The sequence below is a fragment of the Strix uralensis genome, chromosome 1 (assembly GCF_047716275.1).
Source record: "Strix uralensis isolate ZFMK-TIS-50842 chromosome 1, bStrUra1, whole genome shotgun sequence".
NCBI classification, from domain to species: Eukaryota; Metazoa; Chordata; class Aves; order Strigiformes; family Strigidae; genus Strix; species Strix uralensis.
In genome coordinates this window covers 121287318-121308308 of record NC_133972.1, presented here as the reverse complement: position 1 = coordinate 121308308, position 20991 = coordinate 121287318, and the positions used below count along the sequence as shown (strand labels likewise).

Genomic DNA, 20991 nt, shown 5'->3' with positions numbered 1-20991 from the left:
GGGGACAGCTGGGATTTTGGACAGCTAGAAAAGTGTAAGAGGCCATTTAAATTATGAATTAAGCATAACAGGCCAATAATTATGTTTAAAAGATGAGCCTGAAACTACTGACTGCTAATATCACCATGAGATTCCAGAGTTAGCGACAAACTGAGATATACTGACCGTCCTCCTGAGAAAACCCAATAGTTTCAGCTTGGCTGCAGCTGTAGAACACCACTTCTGTCATATTCACAAGGTTATCTTCATAGCCAGAGCACAGCTGTCTGAGGCGCAATTTTGAAACTATTTATGACAGGATCAGGTATTATTTAGACTTCAATCTCCAACTTTTGATTTCCAGTCTGAGCAGCTTACAGCCTGCCTGCACATGCCCTCTACATACAAACCATACTCAGGAGGCTGGATTCCCAGCTCCTGGAATTAGCTGCTCAGTTTCTGAGTGTGGCAGCTCAGGAGCCAGAGGAAAGGCTAGAAGGCTGCGACATGCAAAGGGACTCCACAGAAAAGACAGATTAAATAGGTCATCAATTCTGAAACAGCTTGAAGAAGGCCATTCCTTTAGAAGGGTTCTGCTGCTTGCTCAAAGGAGGAGAAAGGTGGTTTCCTGATCTCTAAGACTGTTCATCCCTTTCCTTTATTTGCAATTAAAAGATAATCTAGAGCCATTCATAGCAGCGGATGTGGCACAGACAATATCATCGTTTCTTGTGCTGTTTATAAAACAGAGTACAAAAGGAAAACAAGATATGTGCAGCAGTTATGATTTATTCCATACTCAAGTCTCATTTAGTACTGGATGAGACCATCTTGGGAGGGCAGGGGAATTCTGCCTGGGAACTCAGAAGCTCGAGGCAGGGAAGATCTTGTAAAACTGAAAGCAAATAAAGAGCCTTCTTATCCCTTATAGTTGTAGGTAAGGTTGCTTATGCACAGGAAGTTTAAAATGTAGGCTAAAAAAAATCATGCAGCAAGAAGTGTTCTGCCTGGTAACTACTTTCACTGTTACATTATTTACTTATTCTGAGTATATGTTTAACTGTTAGTGGGGGGAAAAAAAAAGAAAGAAAAAAAGCATTTTCCTTGTTTTGTTAACTCCACTGCTCCAATAGGCAAAACATGAAATTGAACAGTAATATAGAGACTGGGTCTGCAAATAAGACACTGACAAGTTTTTATTTTAATTTTTATTACAAAATTATTAATAAAAAAATCCTCTAACATTTAAAGTTTAATTTAAAAACCTTCACGGCTCATCAGACTACCAAAAGAGAAATGAATGTAAAGACAGTATGCAATGTATTTTGCTCTTCGTTATAAACAGAACTCAGAGGCTTGCCATCAGGAAAATCAGCTTGTCCAGCAGCTCTGCCTCTGCTGCTGCAAATGAGTAAGTGACAGAGGTTTCATTAAGTCTCATTTTTTTATTTTTTCAAAGCAAATCTAAGGGCAACAAAGGACATATAAAGTGTACCATTCTTATTAAAAAAAGAAGTAATTTTTATGCTAGCTGAAAAACACAGCTCACTGGCATGGCTTTTTAATGTTCCAAGAACATAAGGAAAGAGAATTTTTAAAATACTTATAATCTGTTAAAGTTTCAGTTAAATTTAACAGCTTCATATGCACAATTTGTAAGATCTTGAGACTGATCATTTACAATGCATTCAAAGAATTAACACTATATACAGAAAGACGGAATTAATGACTGTTTTAAAAGTGTAATTTTACATAGAATGTGGTCGGTCAGCAATTCAATTCCCAATTAACACAAGCACTGCTCCTTTTATTTCCTCTGAGGTAGACAGACAGATACGAACATGTAGGAGGATACACTACCTTCCTAATTATTTTAGTTCAAAATCCACTGTTTTGTAAAAAACAGTCTTCTTTAAGGAAACATGTAACTCAGAACTGTTTACTGCCATTGCTACTCTTCAAAAATAACACAGTCATTCTTTAAAAATAATACAAGTGCAACACTAGCACTTATGATGCTCAGATTTGATAGCTGCAGTGAGAATACTTTAAAATATCTCTTTTCTTGAGGTTTGAAAAAAACAGAGATGGACTTACACTCTAAAATCAGTATTTAAATATGTCAAGATCATCAAAATAAAGGATCAGCTCATACAAATGGAGATACCATTAAACAGATATCCTGTCACTTCAAGAATCTTAACTGAAGTGCAGTTGGTTTTATTTCTGTTACCTTCTGAGTGCACCATCAGTAATAAATGCAAGTTCGAAAGCCTGCTGGGAAGGTGCAGAATTTCAGAATTAAGCTACAAGACCCAACTCAGTTTTCATTCTGCAGAAGAGTGAAATAATCAACATGCTGGAACTTCAAAACCTCGTTTCCCCAGCTGGTCCACCCAGGCTGTAGGTTGCGAGCGAACAACTCCAAGCATTCTACATCTGGCTTTATAAACTCTGCCAGAACCGCTGTGCAAGAGAAAAAAAGAAGAAAACAGTGACATAGGTACAAAAAGAAGGTAACAGTGACAAAGATACAAATAACAGTAAACAACGAAAAACCTCTCCTGTGCTGCTAGTGGATGAAGAACTGAATGTTTCATTAAAAACGGTGTTTCAGAGGTTTCATCAAACAGCTGGACTATTTATAGTGAGAAAGTCATTTTAAATAAGTGCCCTTGAGATTTCTGAACAATACTCCCAAGGCCTTCAATAGCCTTGATTTATTGGTTTTCATTTAGAGAAAGGGAATGAAGATTTATTTCAGCCTCTACATAGATGAGTTCTGAATTCTTCACTAATATCAACAAACACCTCCTAAGGACTCACTTGGCTCCTATAACACAGGGGCAACATTTCTAAAAATAAATAAATAAAACCTTTCCTTAATTAAGATCACACTCTTTTCCTCTGCATCTTAAAGGGGATAAAAGCATTTTTTTGACGACAACTGTTAAAAGGTAAAATAAGAAATACCAGTTAAATAAGCATAGCACTAAAAGGGCTATAAAAATGCAGGGACTACTTTTTCCCTAACACCAGCTTGGCAACTGAAGAAATATTTATAGAACTGTGTTCTTTCATTCAGTAACATAAATCTCAAACTTCTTCTACAGTGGGGCATTTTTACTGCTTAAATCCAAATAAATAGATGCCTGTCAACATCAATTGTGTCACCAATTACGACTGGTGTTCTTGGAGCGATAGAAAAAGATTTTGCACTTCACCTGGAAATTATTATTGCAAACAGTTTACTGTTAAACGTTACTTTTCATACAGAGCCATTTAGTTTGTGGCTGGGTCAAATTCTTAACTAAGTTTCAGGAAATAGCTACAAAGATACTACGTATAAAAATATGCATGAGAAAAGCAAAGGTTTAAGGAGTACCCAACACAAAGGAGGCACAAAGACTGAAAAACATATCTGTACTAAAAATTACATGTTAAGATTTTTTTTTTTGTTACTGAGGACAAAAGAAGAAAAACTATAAAACCATTTCCTTTTCCAAAGGATATCTTGGCCATTTTTGATCAGATCTCCCAGTGGTTTATCAATTTCTGTAGCTTAAAAATACAGCTCATAAATCCAACATTATGTTGCTTGACTCAGTCTCTTCAGTTATGGTCACTGCAGAAAGCAAAAATACATCCAATCCACATACATCAAAGTATGAGAAGGAATGCTTTTTTTTTTGGTGCAATCTAAGTTCTTTTTGCATCAAGTTTGCCAGTCACAGACTCCTTCTGTGAGACCCCAGCTGATCTTGTCATGGATTGCTCCTGTTGCAGAAAGACGAGCATCCACTTCATTTTCTAGCAAGTGTTACCAACCTCAGACCCATTTCCTACCTACATGATCACCTCTTCCAAAGCTTCAATGCATTCAAACCTTTTCCATAAATATTTTGTAATGGGTGTTTCCAGACTTTCTTGTACTTTGGCATGGCATATAAATCTATTCTCCTTCCCCCAATCTTTAACAAATGTCAAATGAATGTCTCAGATGGGTTATCATTAAGGCAGCTTTTAATCTAAAAAATACTGCTACCAGCAGAAATCTTATTCTAAAAACCTGCTTCTTTTAGAGACAAGCTAAAATGTTTAAACAAATCTAACATTTACAGAGAAGAGTCTGGGAGGTTTAGAGGAAAATGTACATTCTGACAGAAAACCTGCTGCACTGAAGATTACTGTTTGGTGTCATGGGAGTTCATCTAATTAGACACCACTTATGAGTAACTGCTTTTAGACCACTTTGCTAACCTACCATATTAAAAAAAAATGTGGTAAAATTTACTGTTCTTTTTCCATGCTCTATTTAGTTAGGGATTTCTTGTGCACAATTTGCTGCCAAATGACCAGGGGGCTGGAGCACCTCTCCTATGAGGACAGGCTGAGAGAGTTGGGGTTGTTCAGCCTGGAGAAGAGAAGGCTCTGGGGAGACCTTATAGTGGCCTTCCAGTACTTAAAGGGGGCCTACAGGAAAGATGGGGAGGGACTTTTTAGCAGGGCTGTTGCAATAGGACAAAGGATAATGGTTTTAAACTAAAAGAAAGTAGATTCAGACTAGATATAACAAAGAAATTTCTTATGATGAGGGTGGTGAAACACTGGAACAGGTTGTGCCCAGAGAGGTGGTAGATGCCCCATCCCTGGAAACATTCAAGGTCAGGCTGGATGGGGCTTTGAGCAACCTGATCTAGCTGAAGATGTCCCTGCTCATTGCCAGGGGGGTGGACTAGATGACTTTTAAAGGTCCCTTCCGTCCCAAACTATTCTATGATTGTATGACTTTAACAAAGGTCTTCCAAAAATCTATGCTCTTGATCATCTAAGAAAGCCCATGTTGTAGGAGGTTGTACTTTTTGCACATAAAAGAAGGGAGAGACTGTGGAAAGCAAAGTTCCAAAGCTTTCAATAAGCTCTCTGTGAGAAGATCCTGACATCTGTAGGGATGTCTTTTTAACCTTAATGGGCATAAGATCATGCAGAGTTTACTGCAGAGTCAGGCTTTATGTGACTTTTTTCCCCCCTTCATATAAAACCAAAATATAACAATTTTATGCTTTATATAGGCTTCTAAGTAGAGAAAACAATTATTTAGGTGAAAAAATGTCATTAAGCGCACATTATTAATGTTGACATTTGTTCTTAAAATGTATAGATTAAAAATATCATCACAGCACTAAGTCCAGTAATCAAAAGCAGTTTTACTAAGCACCATAAACTTCCATGCCTAAGAGAACAAATTTTAAAATCACACCTAGGAGATTCAACCAACCTCAAAGATTGGTTCACCAGAAATCAAAAAAGAGGTAGCCAAAAAACGAATCAGTTCAGCAGAAGCAAGAAGCTTCTGGCAATCTTTCGATCAATTTGGTTATAGAATTTAAAAAGGAATTCCCAGGAATCTCCCCCTCTCCTGCTGCCAGAGAAAGGATCTTTTTTAAAAAACAGAGACAGATTACATATAGTTCAAGATCACATGATTTTTCATTGCTAGGTTGTAGGTATTTACATAATCACATCAGGGAGTAACTTGCACTGCAATGGAAATTACCATATCAAGAGGGTAATAATGTGGCTGTATTTTGTTGGCATAAAATCTCATTACACTGGTTTCCTTAAAATAGGAAAAGTCAGTGTTAAAGTTACAAATTACAGCTCCTTTGTTAGGCTTTTATATCACCAGAAGGGGCTATCTCAACACACATGGATCTGAGTTGCAGCCCTTAAGCAAACTCTGGAGTTTTTTTCCTCTGAAAACAGGTTAGAGGATCTATATCAGTGGAAAGATTAAGTTTTTCTACCGTAGGAATAGATCTTTTTAAAAAAAATAACAAAACCGCACAATTGCTTCTATCCACTTACAGATAACACTGACAATAAACAGCTTAGACAATAAATAGATTATTTTTTATCACTTGCAGGTGTCATAAACACTATGACAGCAACTCAGGCATCTACAGTCAGGCATCTAATGCCCTAGGACACACAAAGCCAGCATAAAGCCAGCTGGTAGATATAACACTGGTCTTCCAGAAAATCCACTTCCTTCTGAAGTGTGATCCGGCCGTCAGGCAGGATACCTGCCATACCTGCCTACTCTTAATCCCAAAGATGTATTGAAGATGCATACTGCTAAAAATGCTTAAATAAGCAAAAGGAGGAATCATTTTTGAAACAAGCAACAGTTTCCTCTTATCTTTTGAACATCCATTACCTGAATTGCAAGTTCTGTATAGCAATTTGGATACATAAAGCGAAAATGACTGTCGCCTTTTACTGTCTGATTTGTGAGCCATGCAAAGCACAAAGCACATGATTGAACTCATTTCATAGTAACACTTCAAAAGAGTTTGCAATGTAGAGGTCCTTGTTGCCCAGTTTGTCTAATCTCTGAACAGAGTAGGACCAGAAGGAGATCTGAAACTCAGCACAAAGATGGCTTTACATCTCTGCATCTTCCCTGAGCTTCCAGCTAGACCTAGATGTTGATCCACTTATCAATTAGTCTTAACAGTAAGGGCTCACAAGGTGCATAAGAAAACAAAAGACATTTACTTCTTTTATTTCCAAGAACACTTTTATAACATGGCGTAACAAACCAGGGTTGCTACAGGAGGAGGGAGTTCCCAAGATTTCCCATTGCACTCTTCTGCTGGAGATATGCAAAGTGGCTAGAACATAGCCAAGAACTAATTCCAATGTTTTTAGGCATACTCCTGTACGATAACATTATTTTCTAACAATAAATGTACATACTTAAAAACTGGAGGAGAAATGGTTAGAACAAGAAGAATCTACAAAACAGGAAAAGGAAAAAAGGTATTTGAAGTTCCACATTACTTTACATCATCTGTGTAACAGAATACCTTCTATGTCTTCTAAGAGCAACATTGAATTGAATTAGGAAGAAAACCTGCTGTTATTTGAACCAAAACCAGGAGTAATAAAATTTCATTTTAACACATTTGCATAAAGAAGCTTAAGTACATTTACAATGACATATTAAAGCTCTAAGCATTGAACACAGCACATGCATCACCAAAAACCCCTACAGTCGCAATTTCATGGTTAAATGCACTGTAGGAACTCAAACATCTCTTTTTGATGGCTTACTTTAATTTACATCTTTCTCTTCCCCCAGAGAGATAAACTGTTATCATCAGTCATTAAGGAGCTACATATGTACCATCATACAACCTTTATAGTAGTAATAAGAAAGAAAGTGCCAGACAGCATCAGTAAATACTAATATTTTTGGCTTTGCTACTACTTGAACAAAGCATAAAGAATGCGTGTGACCCAAGTGTCCTTCTCCTCCATTGCCAAAATCTCTGTTTCTGTTCAAATTGCTTCTGAACCCCTCTAGGATGTAGCTCAGCTGCTCTCTGCTGACCACTTGAGAATATTATCCAGTCATGAAAGTGATACCCTTTTACAACACTGAAGTCAAGGCATCAGCAATTAGCTTTTGTCTTATAGTCTACCTTTTCATTCCATAACCATATTCCGAATGGAGCTGCCAAAACTGTAGGATACACGTGGATTTTTATAAAAACCTTGTAAATCACGGACATTGCTCAACAGCAAATTCATTTTTCAAATAGAAACACAAATGCTGCACAATGGTATGAAATCCCAGCATTCAAGTAAAAACTGAAGAAATATATAAATTAGCATGGACAATTTCTTTCAAAACCCATTCAGAATCATCATTTATAAAGGATTATGCAATATGGTTTCTAGATTCTGCCCTACAAAATAATTGTTCCGAGGACCATTCAGGCACTAGAATTCTCTATAATACATACAAACTGCTGTTTTGCACCCTTGGATACCTCACAAGTTTCCTGTTTGTGTCCGAATGTGCTGCTAAGTATTGGTTTTCTGAAGAGGCCCTAGGTGGCTGCCTCACAAATCACTACCCCACCATTCATTAGTTTAAATCAACACACATACTTCCTGCTGCCCTAATTCTTAAAAGATGTGGCTTCAGAACTGCAAAAAGATCCTCCCAGAATTGCCTTTTTTTTAATTATTATTTTTCGCTAACCAAAGTATGTGTCTTCTACTAGTTTTTGAACAGGTATATATATGTATGTTCATTTAATAAATACAAGCCCAAAATACAGATTTTAGAGCCTCCTTGAATGTATAACAACTGTCAAGATCAGCTTCCTAACTATTCCTTGGGAGCAGAAAAAGGAAAGTACGTCAGTGAAGCAAACTGTGATGCCTCTCCTCTCCAACAGCATTATGCAGTTCTTCTACCTGCCTTTTCTGATGTGATTACGTAGCATCACATACAACTGGAATATCTGCAGATTCATCATGAGTTTTCCCTTAGTGGAAGATGAAACCATTTTTGTGAGAGGTATTAAATACGTTTCTTACCATGTCATTGTAAGGCACTCAGGTGCTGTAATGATGAAAGAAGTACAACTTTCTATTGAAATTAGTCAAAGTAAGAGTGCTCCAGAACAATGTGGAAAAGATAACATATCACACAGAAATCTTCACATCCTTTGGACTAAACTCTGAAAAGTTGAATTCATACCCACGCTAACTGGCTGGCTGGAGTTACTGCATCAATTTCAGTAAATTAACTACAGCTCCTCAGAAAGAAGAAGGGCATGTCTTATTTGTTGCCTATTGTTAGCAGTTTTAAAATAATTAAGTTTTGGATTTAAAGGCACAACTGTACTGCAAGTACATAAGCAGAAATATGCAGAAATAAAAACATTTCTTTCAGGATGACATAATAAAGAAAGTGGTTTCTGCTTTTATTAACTACATAGAAGACATCCTATTTTATATATTCCCAAAGTTTCGCCCCCACCCGCCGCAAGGTACTTTAGGTCATTTGGCATAACTTCATACATACAGTATCTGTAAACTGTTCCTGCAGCAGTTAAAAAACAAATTTTAAAAATGCAAGTTTTTTCTACATGTCTATCCAAAATACTCACACAATAATGCTTGAAGTTCTACTTTTCATAGTCAGAGACCAAGACATCAGTACCTGACAACATTTTTAGAAATGCTTAGGAACCACAAGTCCTGTTGAACAAAACTGCTTGGCATATGGGAAATTAAGGCATTTCATATATAAAGGTATCTCATTCTAGGGACATCGTTTCAGACATCCAAGTCCAACGCCCTACAGAAACATTATGCAACAAAACAAAACGTACCAGTAAGAGGGGGTTTATGTGAATGCAGACTGCAGGGCATGCTGACAATTAACTTATGATCTGGAATTGGAAGTACATCTTCAGGTTTCCTGTTGTATAAACCAGAACAAGAAAAGAAGTATGAGAATGAAGACCACCAAGTGTGATGCTGCAGCTCTCACACAGCTACTTCCATTGGGAGCTAACACACTGAATGTTCATTCACAGTCAAACTTTAGGTAAGTCCAAGGGAAGTTAAATGTTGTTCAGCTGTAATATATAAAAGGGCAGTTTATGAAATCAGAAGCTCTAGACAAAACATGGTTAACAATAGCCATACAAAGCCACTGAGAACAAACAACCTAGTCCTGTATGTTTTCACGTGTAGAAAAACACCAGCATCCCCAAAATGGCATCAGCCTGTGCCAAGGACTCATGGTCCAAGAGAACCTGTCAGCAAAGGAAACCCTGTCCATGAAACTTTTATACGTGCCAGTCCCCCAGCACAGACAGATATAAGGAACAGACAAAGGTTTCCGTCCTTTAATCTCACTAAAGCACTCCCTTATCCCAAAGCAAATAAGGCTATTTTTAGGTCCACAATCAGCCAAAAGATGATGCCAAGAGAAGATTCTGGGACATTATATGGTATTTTGAACAAGTGATATATACAGAGAGAATCCTATCAGCCTCAAAAAAGACCATAAAGACCATAAATATCCTGGCATACCTTAAGGCTTCCTTTACGTCTCCTTGAACTCTCCCCAATACAAGAACTTCATAGGGCTTTTTGTGTAAAGAATCCAAAGGCAATACAAATTCTCCAGCTCTAGTAATCTGACACAAAGGAGTTAAAAATACACAGTGGAAGATTGTCATATCCAATTTTTTCAAGACGTTTTCTTTGATAAAAAGGAAGGTACTGATGATACCATACCTTTCAAATACAAAAGCACATGGTAGTAAAAATACAAATTATAAAAATATAAAGTGTCATTGTGCGAGCCCTCTCAGTCTCCAAGAAAGCAACAAAACAAATTGAGAACTTACTTTTACCCAGTGCCACTCAGCAAGTGTTTTCACAGACCAATGAGGATAAAGTTCATCCTTAACAAAACGTATGTGCTTCTGTCTATTAGTCACCCACGTGACTACAAGACAATTTGGAGCAGCTAGTGCTGGTACAGGAATCTGCTTGATTTGCCATGAAGACAAGTGGCTGTATCTATATGCCAATACAGTGAGAAAGCAAGTTAGCATATACCAAATATAAAAATTGCAAAACAACACAAATGGGTATAGATATTACACAGCCAAGACATTGCAAGACTTATCTCCTGACAAGTCATAAGAATGGATCAAGACTGACACCTAGTGGCCAAATATGATGGATTCTGATACAAAATCATTAGTGTATGTACTTAAGTTTTACTGAGCAGAATCTTTAACTACATATTTCTACTATTCCCCCAAATAAAGTATAATGAGTTCTGATTCTGAATAACTCTAAAAGCCCACGTTTAATTTAAGAACTATCATATGTAAATCAGTACTCTCATCTGTACACCAGAACAAAGCTATTTAGTGAAAAGTAGCTCTTTAGTCAATGTAACATTATTCACTTTTCATAATAAGCAATCTCTCTTCTGAATGAAAATGACAAGTGAGTCATTAACAAGTGCAAGGGCAACACTAATTTGACTGGCAAGTTAAAAGGTCACACAAGAGTAATCACTTCTCCAATTATTTGCAGAAGTTATTAACTATTTTTAAATTACCATTCATGGTATCAGAACAGTTCTGCACATTTTTGAGCTAACTGTATGCTACATTGGTGAACACAGCATGCGTTCCAGATTCTGTCCTGTTCTACCATTTTTCTCACGATGCTATTCTACAGTATTAGTGAGCTGCAATTTGTGGAACCTACACATTGCAACATCAAAAACATTGGCACACTGCCTGCTGGAATCAACAGCCACTGTCCAGGTACCTCGGATCCCTATACAATGCAACAGTGACACGTAAGAAACAGGCAACAAGGATAAAATCCAAAATACCTCCCGGACCTCCCAGAGAAAACAAGATTCACAACACAGATGTGAAATGCTTAACAAAGATTAGCCGTCAACAAGACAGCTAACAGCAGTGACAGCTCTTCCACCTTTTGACTTTATTTTGTAAGGGAGATAGGGTCTTGCTGGCTAATTCATGCTTGTGAATAACTACAATTTTCTCTGAGTAACTTACATAGTTAAGAAAAAAAAAACTTGAATGAGTTTAACTCTGAGTTTCTAGAGGTTTCTGTAGGGCTTTCAAAGTAAAACCTACCAATCAGTCTCTGCATCTTCAAATTATGTCTTCATAACAACCTTCAAAAGCTATGGTAGACATTATTCTAGAAAGTGTAAGGCCGTATTTCCTGTGTGCCCTTCTTTCACATGGATACAATTCTATGGTAATCAAGACAGCTCCACTGGCATAAGCCTGATGTTACTCAGTGGAGAAGGAAGCCCATAAAATTTTAAGTTAATGGCTTCATAATCTACAGTACTCAGAAAGTTCCTATTGCACTTGAGGATTTTACTGCTGCATTATCACTTTCTCTTTTCTACCCATTAGAATGAAGTTCAAACTACAGCTCAAATTAAAAAAAAAAAATAAGGAAATAAAACTTAGGATAGGACCTAGGACCTGGAAATACTTACACATTTATCTAGCTTTATGCCCACTGAAGTAACCCTATTAATTTCAAAGTAATACCGGCATGATCTGGGCCTTAAAAAACAGCTGACTCCAGGATTTCCTTATAAGTGCCAAGGACTAACAGTCTCTCACCAGTTAGGTAATTTAAGATCTACTCCTGCAAATATTTTGCATGCGAAGTATCTATGCCATTTCAGTGAAATCCCCGAGACATTTCACAGACTTGAAGGTAGGCATGTGCCACAATATTTGCTAGTTTAAGCTACAGTGTCACAGTTATATTGGTCTCCTATTGAGTAAGTATATTAAAATGTTAATTACCCTTTGTAAACTAAGATGACAAAGTTTGGTTTATTTTACTATAAAATTTACCTGTTACTCCTTTTAACGGACTTGTTCTCCCATGGTGGATCAATCACAATTACATCATATTTTTTCTTGTCTGGGAAGTGAATTCAAAAAAAAAAAAGCCAGTAAATTAGTTTTTAAATAAATCTACTAGTTAAAACTGATAAAGGCTTAACTACCCACATACAGACAACATTTAAAAAACCAACTATGCAGTAAACACACAACTTTCTTCTGTTCTTTCCAAATAAAAAGTTAAAAGGCTTCTAGCATGCTTGTTTTAATTCAGATAATCATTTACTTCCAAGATTCTTCAGCTAATTACCTAAGGAAAGGACGTTTATGTGATCCGTGTAAGAGCCCTCCAAGAAATTTTGAACATCTTGGGGACTCTCAGAAAAAAAACAATAGCAGAGTTCAAGTCTCAAAGGTGAAAATTTCTCCGAATTTCCTAACAGAAGCTACGTAATAATGCACCCAGCTGAGTGAAAGCTGCAGCCCTGAATGCAAGATTCCTGTCCTGTTTGATCTTTCAGCAGGCCAACTGGGACACACAATGCTCCAAAACAGCCCTGGAAAACTGTGTTTTGCACTACTGGAGGTGAAGAGAGACAGAGAGCTAGACCCAGTGTGTGAAATGGAAAGTAATGGACAAGAGGAAGAAAACTGAAAGAGTTTTCATGGGAGAAGCTGGGTTTACTTTATTGGGAGGATAGAAGATACAGAACACATCCATGAAAAAACAGGACTCAACAATTTTAATTTTTCCACAGAACATACTTGTTCCTTCATTGAGTCTGATGCTAATTATTTAAATAGCTAATAAAAACAACAACTTAATATTTAATGTCCATTAAATGTGCTTTCTACATCTTATTTCTTTATTAACATTGGAGGTGTTACCCTGACAGTGGGCTGACCAGCAAGAAATACTTCTCTTTTGGCAGGTGAAAGAGAAGAAGAAAAAAATAATAATTAAAATGGACAGTAGACTTCTTCCAAAACAAAAAAACACCCCTAAAGTCATGGCATTATATTAACATACACTGTTGGTTATTTCAAAAGCATTTTCTTCAATTTCTTGGACTGCTCTCTGACCTCTGGGAGAATCCAAACTTGCTATATGCACAGCTGTGCATAGTGATAGCACAGTGATAGTGATCTTCCTTCTGTCATACAGCTGAAAACAGCTAACTGGCTAAATTCTGGACTTCAGATACAAAATTATTATTTGGATAATAAGATTCCACCTCCTGCATGTCTTCTTAATTAAAAAAAAAACAGTGAACATTTAAGTTGCATATTAGCAGGGAGGAAACATGTAACTAACAAATCCAAAATTACTGATTAGAGGGTAATCCTCAGCTCTTGCTCACAGGCAACATCTTTCTTATAAGACTGCCTGATGAAGCTTAGCTGCTGCTAATAATAATAATGATGATAATAATAATAATAATGAAGATCAAATTAAAAGCTAATGGAATGGTGAACTACAGTGAAGACTGCCGCATGTTGTCAGCTTAAAGCTTTCTACATGGCCCATTACGGCTGAAAATATTGGCTTGAATAACTTTTTATTTATTTTTGCAGAGAAGTTATTAATTCTAAAGTCCCATCATTTCCCTGTCACTGATTTTGGCTCAGGTCAATACTCTCAGCTGTGAAATGTAGCAGCTGAGAAGTCAACTCATGTTTGCTACTCATGGTCTTGCTAAAGTGGTGTTTACCTCCAGCTGGGTGCAGCAGCCTCTCAAACTGTTATCTTCTCTGGGGGACACTGGGGTTGGTTTCACAAACAGCTTATGCCAATCTAAGTAGACCCTGCCATTGAACCAGATGAATCTGTAAGGGAATCCTTGCTTTAAAGTGAATAATCTCATCCCTCTCCCACGCTCTAACCTATCTAAAAACCAAGACAGCAGGAACACCACCCCAGCAGCAGCATGGCCTTATCTATGCTAAAGCCTTATCCTGTGGGATATGGACCCAGCAGCACAGCTGGTCCCAATTTAATGCATTTACGTGACTTCTATACTGACAGTGGCTCAGAACATGCTCACAAACTGTCATAGTCTGGCTGGGATTTTCAAAGGAGCCTCCTGGAGATAAAGAATCCCCACATGACATGAGCTCATAACCACTCAAGATTCATTCGAAAACCCTCACCTATTTGCACAAAGTTAGAAATACTACTTTGCAAGCTCGCAGCAGCATTTCCTATCAGTGCTGTATACTAAAATCTGTTCATTGAGTCCTTAGTCATCTTGACATTAACTGCCCTTCTCAGGCAGGAGAGAAGTGGTAAATTCTAATGCCTAAAGATACTTACAGTTCAGCAGGGGCTGTAAACATGAAATATCAGATAAAAGGAAACTGCTTTTTGGTGGCACCAAGTACTTCTGCCCCATTAACACAACTATCTTTGCACAGTTTGAGCTGTTTTCTGTAACGCACGAAAGCAGGTCCTGCTCTGGAATGGAGGTTTCATCATCTAGTGCATGTACAGCTTGATGGTCACTTTCATTCACAGCTGGAAACTGCTTTGCCATTTCACATAATTCAGCCAACCCACAGCCAACATGTCCAGGAATAACATTCTTCCTGCAATTGAGTTCTGCAGTAGTGCGGTGAAGAAAACCACATTTGAGTCCTTCTTGGACTAAATGCAAAGTGCCTTCCCAAATGAGCTTTCTGACCTGTATGGTCATAAAGAAACAAGGGAAGAAGAATTATCTTTCAAGTATCTACTTGACCAGGGAATGCAACAGAAATCAAAACATTTTTGGTCTGCAGAGTGGGAGAAGGATCCTTGCCAAATACTGAGATCATTGACTCAAAAGCTACAAGGGCATGACAATAAGGCCATGCTAACTTTTGTTGTTGTTTTTCTGGTAAAGTTACAATAATTAGAAGCCCAGAAGAAGAAAGAGTCAGAGACTACTGAATAAAACATTTCACAGACAGTAGAGGTAGAGTATTATTGTTGCAAATTTCAAAGCAATAATTTGAAGTATAAATTCAAATTCTAATCTAATTTCAAGTTACTGTGCTCATAAACATATTTTTAATTGAGATGTATACTGTGATCTAAAAATCAGTACTTTTCCACATTTTAATTCACTTCAAAAACCAATAGTTTATGCATTTTAATAGTAATATAGAAGTACAAACAGTAAATCAAATTGAAATATTAGAATTTGCTTTTGCAACTTTTCTAAGTGACACATCTCTCAACCTGCAAGTGAGTCTAGGAAGACAATATTCTTGGATCTATATATGCTCTCATTCAATTCAGCACCCTTCCTTTGCAAAATTTAGAGACTTAGTTTATTCCCAAATCAAAATCACTGCGCCTTTATGAGTTTTAATTATCAATGAGGCATTTTTGTTCATTTAGAATAGCAATATTTCCAGTTACAGTGGCTTTATCAAAGGTATCAAATACTTATTATGGTTTCTAAAGCTCCTGATTATGGAATCCTCAACTTTACAAGATGTTTTCACAAAATACTCTTTATTAGAATTTCCAAATTAATGGGGGGAGGGAGGAAAATCTTTTTTAATCATTTCTTTAATAACACCACCATATAGATATCTGAGGGGACAGAGTCATAATGTTTTAGCACTTAGGTTTGTGATAGTAAAAGTTCATACCGCTTTAACAGAGTTAATAAATACATCTTTAGAAATGCTACAAATTGTACAGCTGAATTAATGCAGATGGCTTTTCTTCTTACACCCATGTGTTAATTTGCAGGTGGACAAAGCCTCTTGACTATCAAGCAATTTAAAGAGTAGTTTTAACAAACGGCTGCTGAAGAAATTTAGCATGTTTTGTACTTTCCCTATGTTGACTGTAACTGAAATTCGTAAGTGGATTCAATGCCTACTTTCACTGGCAGATGTAAATTTGGGGGTTTTTTTGGAAAACAATCCTGAAGATATGAATAAGTGCCAAAATAATCTCAATTGACTTGCAGAGCTACAACCCTTAACACTACAAATGCAGTAAAAATTCACAGAATCACAGAATGGTTTGGGTTGGAAGGGACCTTAAAGATCATCTAGTTCCAACCCCCTGCCATGGGCAGGGACACCTTCCACTAGACCAGATTGCTCAAAGCCCCGTCCAACCTGGCCTTGAACACTGCCAGGGAGGGGGCATCTACAGCTTCTCTGGGCGATCTGTTCCAGTGCCTTACCACCCTCATAGTAAAGAATTTCTTCCTTATACCTAATCTAAATCTACTCTCTTTCAGTTTAAAACCATTACCCCTCATCCTATCCCTACACTCCCTGATAAAGAGTCCCTCCCCATCTTTCCTGTAGGCCCCCTTTAAGTACTAGAAGGCCACTATAAGGTCTCCCTGGAGCCTTCTCTTCTCCAGGCTGAACAACCCCAACTATCTCAGCCTGTCTTCATATGGGAGGTGCTCCAGTCCCCTGATGATCTCTGTGACCCTCCTCTGGACCCTCTCAAGCAAGTCCATGTCTTTCTTGCACTGGGGGCTCCAGAGCTGGACACAGAACTCCAGGTGGGGTCTCACGAGAGCAGAGTAGAGGAGAAGAATCAACTCCCTCTACGTGCTGGCCACACTTCTCCTGATGCAGCCCATTCTAATACATAATGCATTCTAATCTGTGAATGGTATCAGAGGCTAACTGGGCGTCCCAGTTTCAGTTGGGATACCATTAATTTTCTTCCCAGTAGCTGGTACAGTTCTATTTTGGATTTAGTGTGAGAATAATGTTGAACAGGCCCTGATGTTTTAGTTGTTATTAAGTAGCACTTAGCATAAGTCAAGGATTTTTCAGTTTCCCATCCTCTGCCAGTGAGCAGGTGCACAAGCAGCTGGGAGGAAGCATGGCCAGGACAGCTGACCCAGACTAGCCAAATGGCTATTCCATACCATAGAACATCACACACAGTATAAACTGGGGCGAGTTGGCTGGGAGAGGCACATTGCTACTCAGGCATCAGCCAGCAGCTGGTAAGCAATTGCATTGTGCATCACTTGCCTTTCCTTGGGTTTTATTTTTCTCTTTTTGTTATATTCCTTTTCATTACTATTATTATATTTTATTTTGGTTATTAAACTGTTATTTTCCCACAAGTTTTACTCCCCCCACCCCCACCCCGATTCTCCTTCCCATCTTCCCATCCCACTGGGAGGGGGGGAGGAGTGAGCTAGTGGCTACGTGGTGCTTAATTGCTGGCTGGGGTTAAACCACGACACTGAGATCACAGATTTTTCAAAACTTTGTCTTTTTTTGCATATTCACAAAAAATCACTTGAAGTTACACAGGCCCCAAGACATTCAACTTTTTCATTTCTTCCCTTATTCCTACTGCTGAATGAGTTTAACTTAAAGGTTTCCATACTCATAAACCTCTGATGTTGAATTTCAAAGTTCTCTCCTTTAAGATGATTCTGCACATGCATAGCTTATTCACAACAATAATTACAGGACCTCTACACCGTATCATAGCAAACTGTACATGTTTACTACAAAACTGATGCCATGTAAAAGAAAAGTTTAGTCATATAAATATAGTCCAAGAGAAACAGAATTAAGCCAAAAGCCCAATATGACTAACAACTTTGTCAGAGGAAAGAAAGCAAGTGTAGATCCTAGTTCAGGTTCACATCACTATTTAGGAAAGCAGTAAGAATACATCAAACATCATCCACAGATCACATTCCTAGGATTTACTAAGATGCTTCAGTGTAATATAGTTGTAACTTCACCAGCACATCACTGATGTGAGCCTAAATAGAGACTTGAATTCTAATTCATTCATGATGCTTTAGTAAGACAATGTAAAAAGTTTGAGGGAAAAATTCTCTCTAATTAGCAGAATGAGACATCTTGCAGTACATTTGGTCAAAGAAGCTTTGAATAACTTCAGTACAGGGTCCTGAATACACTAAAGATGAGTTGATCTTCAGAACAGGTTACACTGTTTATTTCAAATCAGTCACTTCCTGTTCAACTAATATTCAACTCATCACTATATAACATTGGGTTACCCATAACAGTAAAAGGTATTTTGGGAACACAGCTTCCAGCTCTTCGAAATGTCTGTTTCACATCTAGTTTGTTTCACATATATCTACACAGAAGACATTCTCTGTATACACTTATTCATTTAAGGACTAGAGAGATCACCTTCCTGTTAGTGGAACAAGCTACAAGAACAGAACTTGTTTGCAGCCATGTCTTGCAGCCAGTACCTGCCAAAGTCAGTGTGATGGTTTAGCCCCTGCCGGGGTCTGAGACCACACGGCCGCTGCCCCTCCCCCACAAAGGGAGTGAAATACAAAGCCCCGAGGCTGAGATAAGGAGAGGTTTAATACAACAGTGCAACAGCAACACAACAAACAGCAACAATAACAATAACAGTAATAACAATGAACAGAGCAAAATATCTACCAATACAGCAGTGAGAATAGAGCAAATCCCACAGTACACGGCGGTAACCCCTTGTCCCGCTTGGGCACCAGGATGTGACCTCAGGAAGCACCTCCGCATGGTATCTGAATAACCCTGCTAGCGCTTCCCCCCCACTGCTGGGGAAACTTAACCCTATCCTGGCTAAACCAGGACAGTCAGGTATCACGTGCTTGTAAAATATACTTTTGCTCAGACTTACCTTTGAATGGTATTCTAAAGCATCCAGTTCACCTTGGTTGAATACACACTTCCTTTTACGTTTCTTCAGAACCAGCAAACAATGAAAAAAAAAAAAATCCATATTACTCCATGATGAAAGAAAAAAAAAAATCAAGTATACCCGAATTACAAATTAACTCTTTTAAAAGCAGGAGAAACTTTCCATCTCTTTCATTTTGTATCACAAGTCCAATAAGCAAAAATATGATCTCAAAATACCTACTGTAGGCATTCTCAAGGTACACTGGCTTAAAGCTGTGTTATGTTACTCATGGCACTAGGATCTGAAGTTACCTACTACATGTCACAGTTTATGTTCATGCCTCCTCTGGGCTCATACTAGAAGGTATCTGTTTAGCTGACAAGTGTAGTTTACCAATATCAGGAGAAAATTAGCTACATCTTCACAATCACATTTGTTGGTTTAGACCTGCAACATTTTTTTTGATCCATAAGGAACAGTAATGAACAATCTACATATTAAAAGTAAATTCACACTGTCCTTCCCTTGTTGGTCTGAACAATCTTGACAGCTACCACAGTTTCAGCTCAAGTGCCTGACCACAACCAACATCAAAAGATTTTGTGAGCAACCCACTGCTTCTGAGCCACAAGATGCACATTACTAACATAAGGAACACAAAAATATCCTCATGAGTGTTTATATTTTCTATGCATCTTGAAATCTATAGTGGAAAAGTTCCTGCTCTCCTACATAACCTCAGGAAACCAAAATGTACAAGACAATGTTAGTGGTGTATTATTTACCAGGGCATTACGGTAGTTTACTGTATTACAGAGAACATACCTTCCTAGCACTGGCAACAGAATCCCCGATGCCACTCTTGGTTCCTTCTCGGTGTTCCTCTCCAGCACTGTTGACCTTTATTTCTGTGAGACCCACCTCAGGGCATCCTTGCCACAGCTGCTCCTCAGGAGCTGCAGCTATATGGGGCTTAGAAATGTCAAAGAACTCCTCCCGAAACACGTATCTCAGTTTTGCTGTTTTACCTTCTGTTTTTATCGCATCTCCAGGACCAGGAATAGGATCATCTCTCAATGAGGAGGTGGCAGCAGAGGCAGAAGTAGCAAGACAATCTCCAGTAGACGTGACAGAAGTATTGAAAGTGACACCACCAGTGTATGCAAAGGAGTCACAGATCTCATAGCCACACTGGTTGATGAAAGAGAGATGATCCACGAGCCACCCCGCTGTCAGCCGATGTACCACAGACATCATAGATCATAGCTCCTCTTTTCAGGAAGAAAAATCAACTCCCTGAAACCGCAGCTGGTAATCATATGCACTTCTTGGAGCAAACTCCTTCTGTGGGAATTTTTTTAAGAACTCACTTTTCCAAATTATCACTGTTTAATAAAGTAGCACCTATCTCCTGACAGACATTTCCACACACACACAAGACACACCACAGAAACTTCTGATTTCAGCTGGTTTCCCCATTATGACTTGTTTCACACGTTTCATTTTTTTTATAATAAGCAAATTTTAAGTAAGTTTCTGTAATTCTGTGCAGTATAGCTTTACTCTAAGATGACTCTTTCAACAAGTTAGAAAAAAGAACTACGACACAGCAATTCAATAAACCAAAAGTTTTCATGACAGCGCTCGGGAGCAGTAACACAAGCACAGCGGCAGCAGAGGCCAGGCCCCCGTGTCCGTGCCCGCCGGCACACGGGGCCTGGGAGTTCGGGTTTTTCCCCGGACTGTCCCCCAGTCCCCCACCGCCGCTCGGCTGGAAGAGCAGCCTGACGGTGCCGCGCTCTCCTCACCGCCGCGGCGGGCACAAGCCCCGCGGAGTCGGAGCGGGGGAGCTGCTGAAGCCTGCGCGCAGGCCGCAGCATGGCGGCTCTAGGCCGTTACGGGGGTGAAGGGGGGGCTGCCGTCCGCCTCTATCCCTCGCCGCAAGCGGAGAAAAACCCCAAGGCTCACCACAGCACGGACAGCGCCTCACACACTTACCCCCACGGCTCCACCCCCTACGAGCGCCGCCATCTTGTTGTGCAGCCCCAACCTTGTCTCCTGAGAGCTTCCGGGGGAATCAGGCGGCTGGCGGCTGAGCGGCCCAGCAAACGAAAGTGACACCCC

At 38.7% G+C, this 20991-nt stretch overlaps 1 protein-coding gene across 3 annotated transcripts; it reads right to left on the bottom strand.

The window, feature by feature from the left end:
* Positions 1-1172: 1172 nt before the first annotated feature.
* Positions 1173-20970, bottom strand: METTL4 (methyltransferase 4, N6-adenosine). Of its 3 annotated transcripts, XM_074878967.1 has the most exons (9): positions 20866-20970; positions 19693-20211; positions 18865-18927; positions 14539-14905; positions 12234-12303; positions 10206-10380; positions 9886-9992; positions 9177-9265; positions 1173-2445 (listed from the first exon to the last, which is right to left on the bottom strand). In XM_074878967.1, exons 2-9 carry the CDS (start codon positions 20122-20124, stop codon positions 2300-2302), a joined length of 1449 nt encoding a protein of 482 aa, XP_074735068.1. In that variant the 5' UTR covers positions 20125-20211; positions 20866-20970; the 3' UTR covers positions 1173-2299. The 3 variants fall into 3 exon arrangements, with proteins under 3 accessions (XP_074735068.1, XP_074735077.1, XP_074735086.1); XM_074878976.1 differs by lacking the exon at positions 1173-2445 and adding an exon at positions 2453-3604 and having other exon boundaries at positions 19693-20932; XM_074878985.1 differs by lacking the exons at positions 1173-2445; positions 9177-9265 and having other exon boundaries at positions 9952-10092; positions 19693-20936.
* Between the last annotated feature and the right edge of the window lie 21 nt (positions 20971-20991).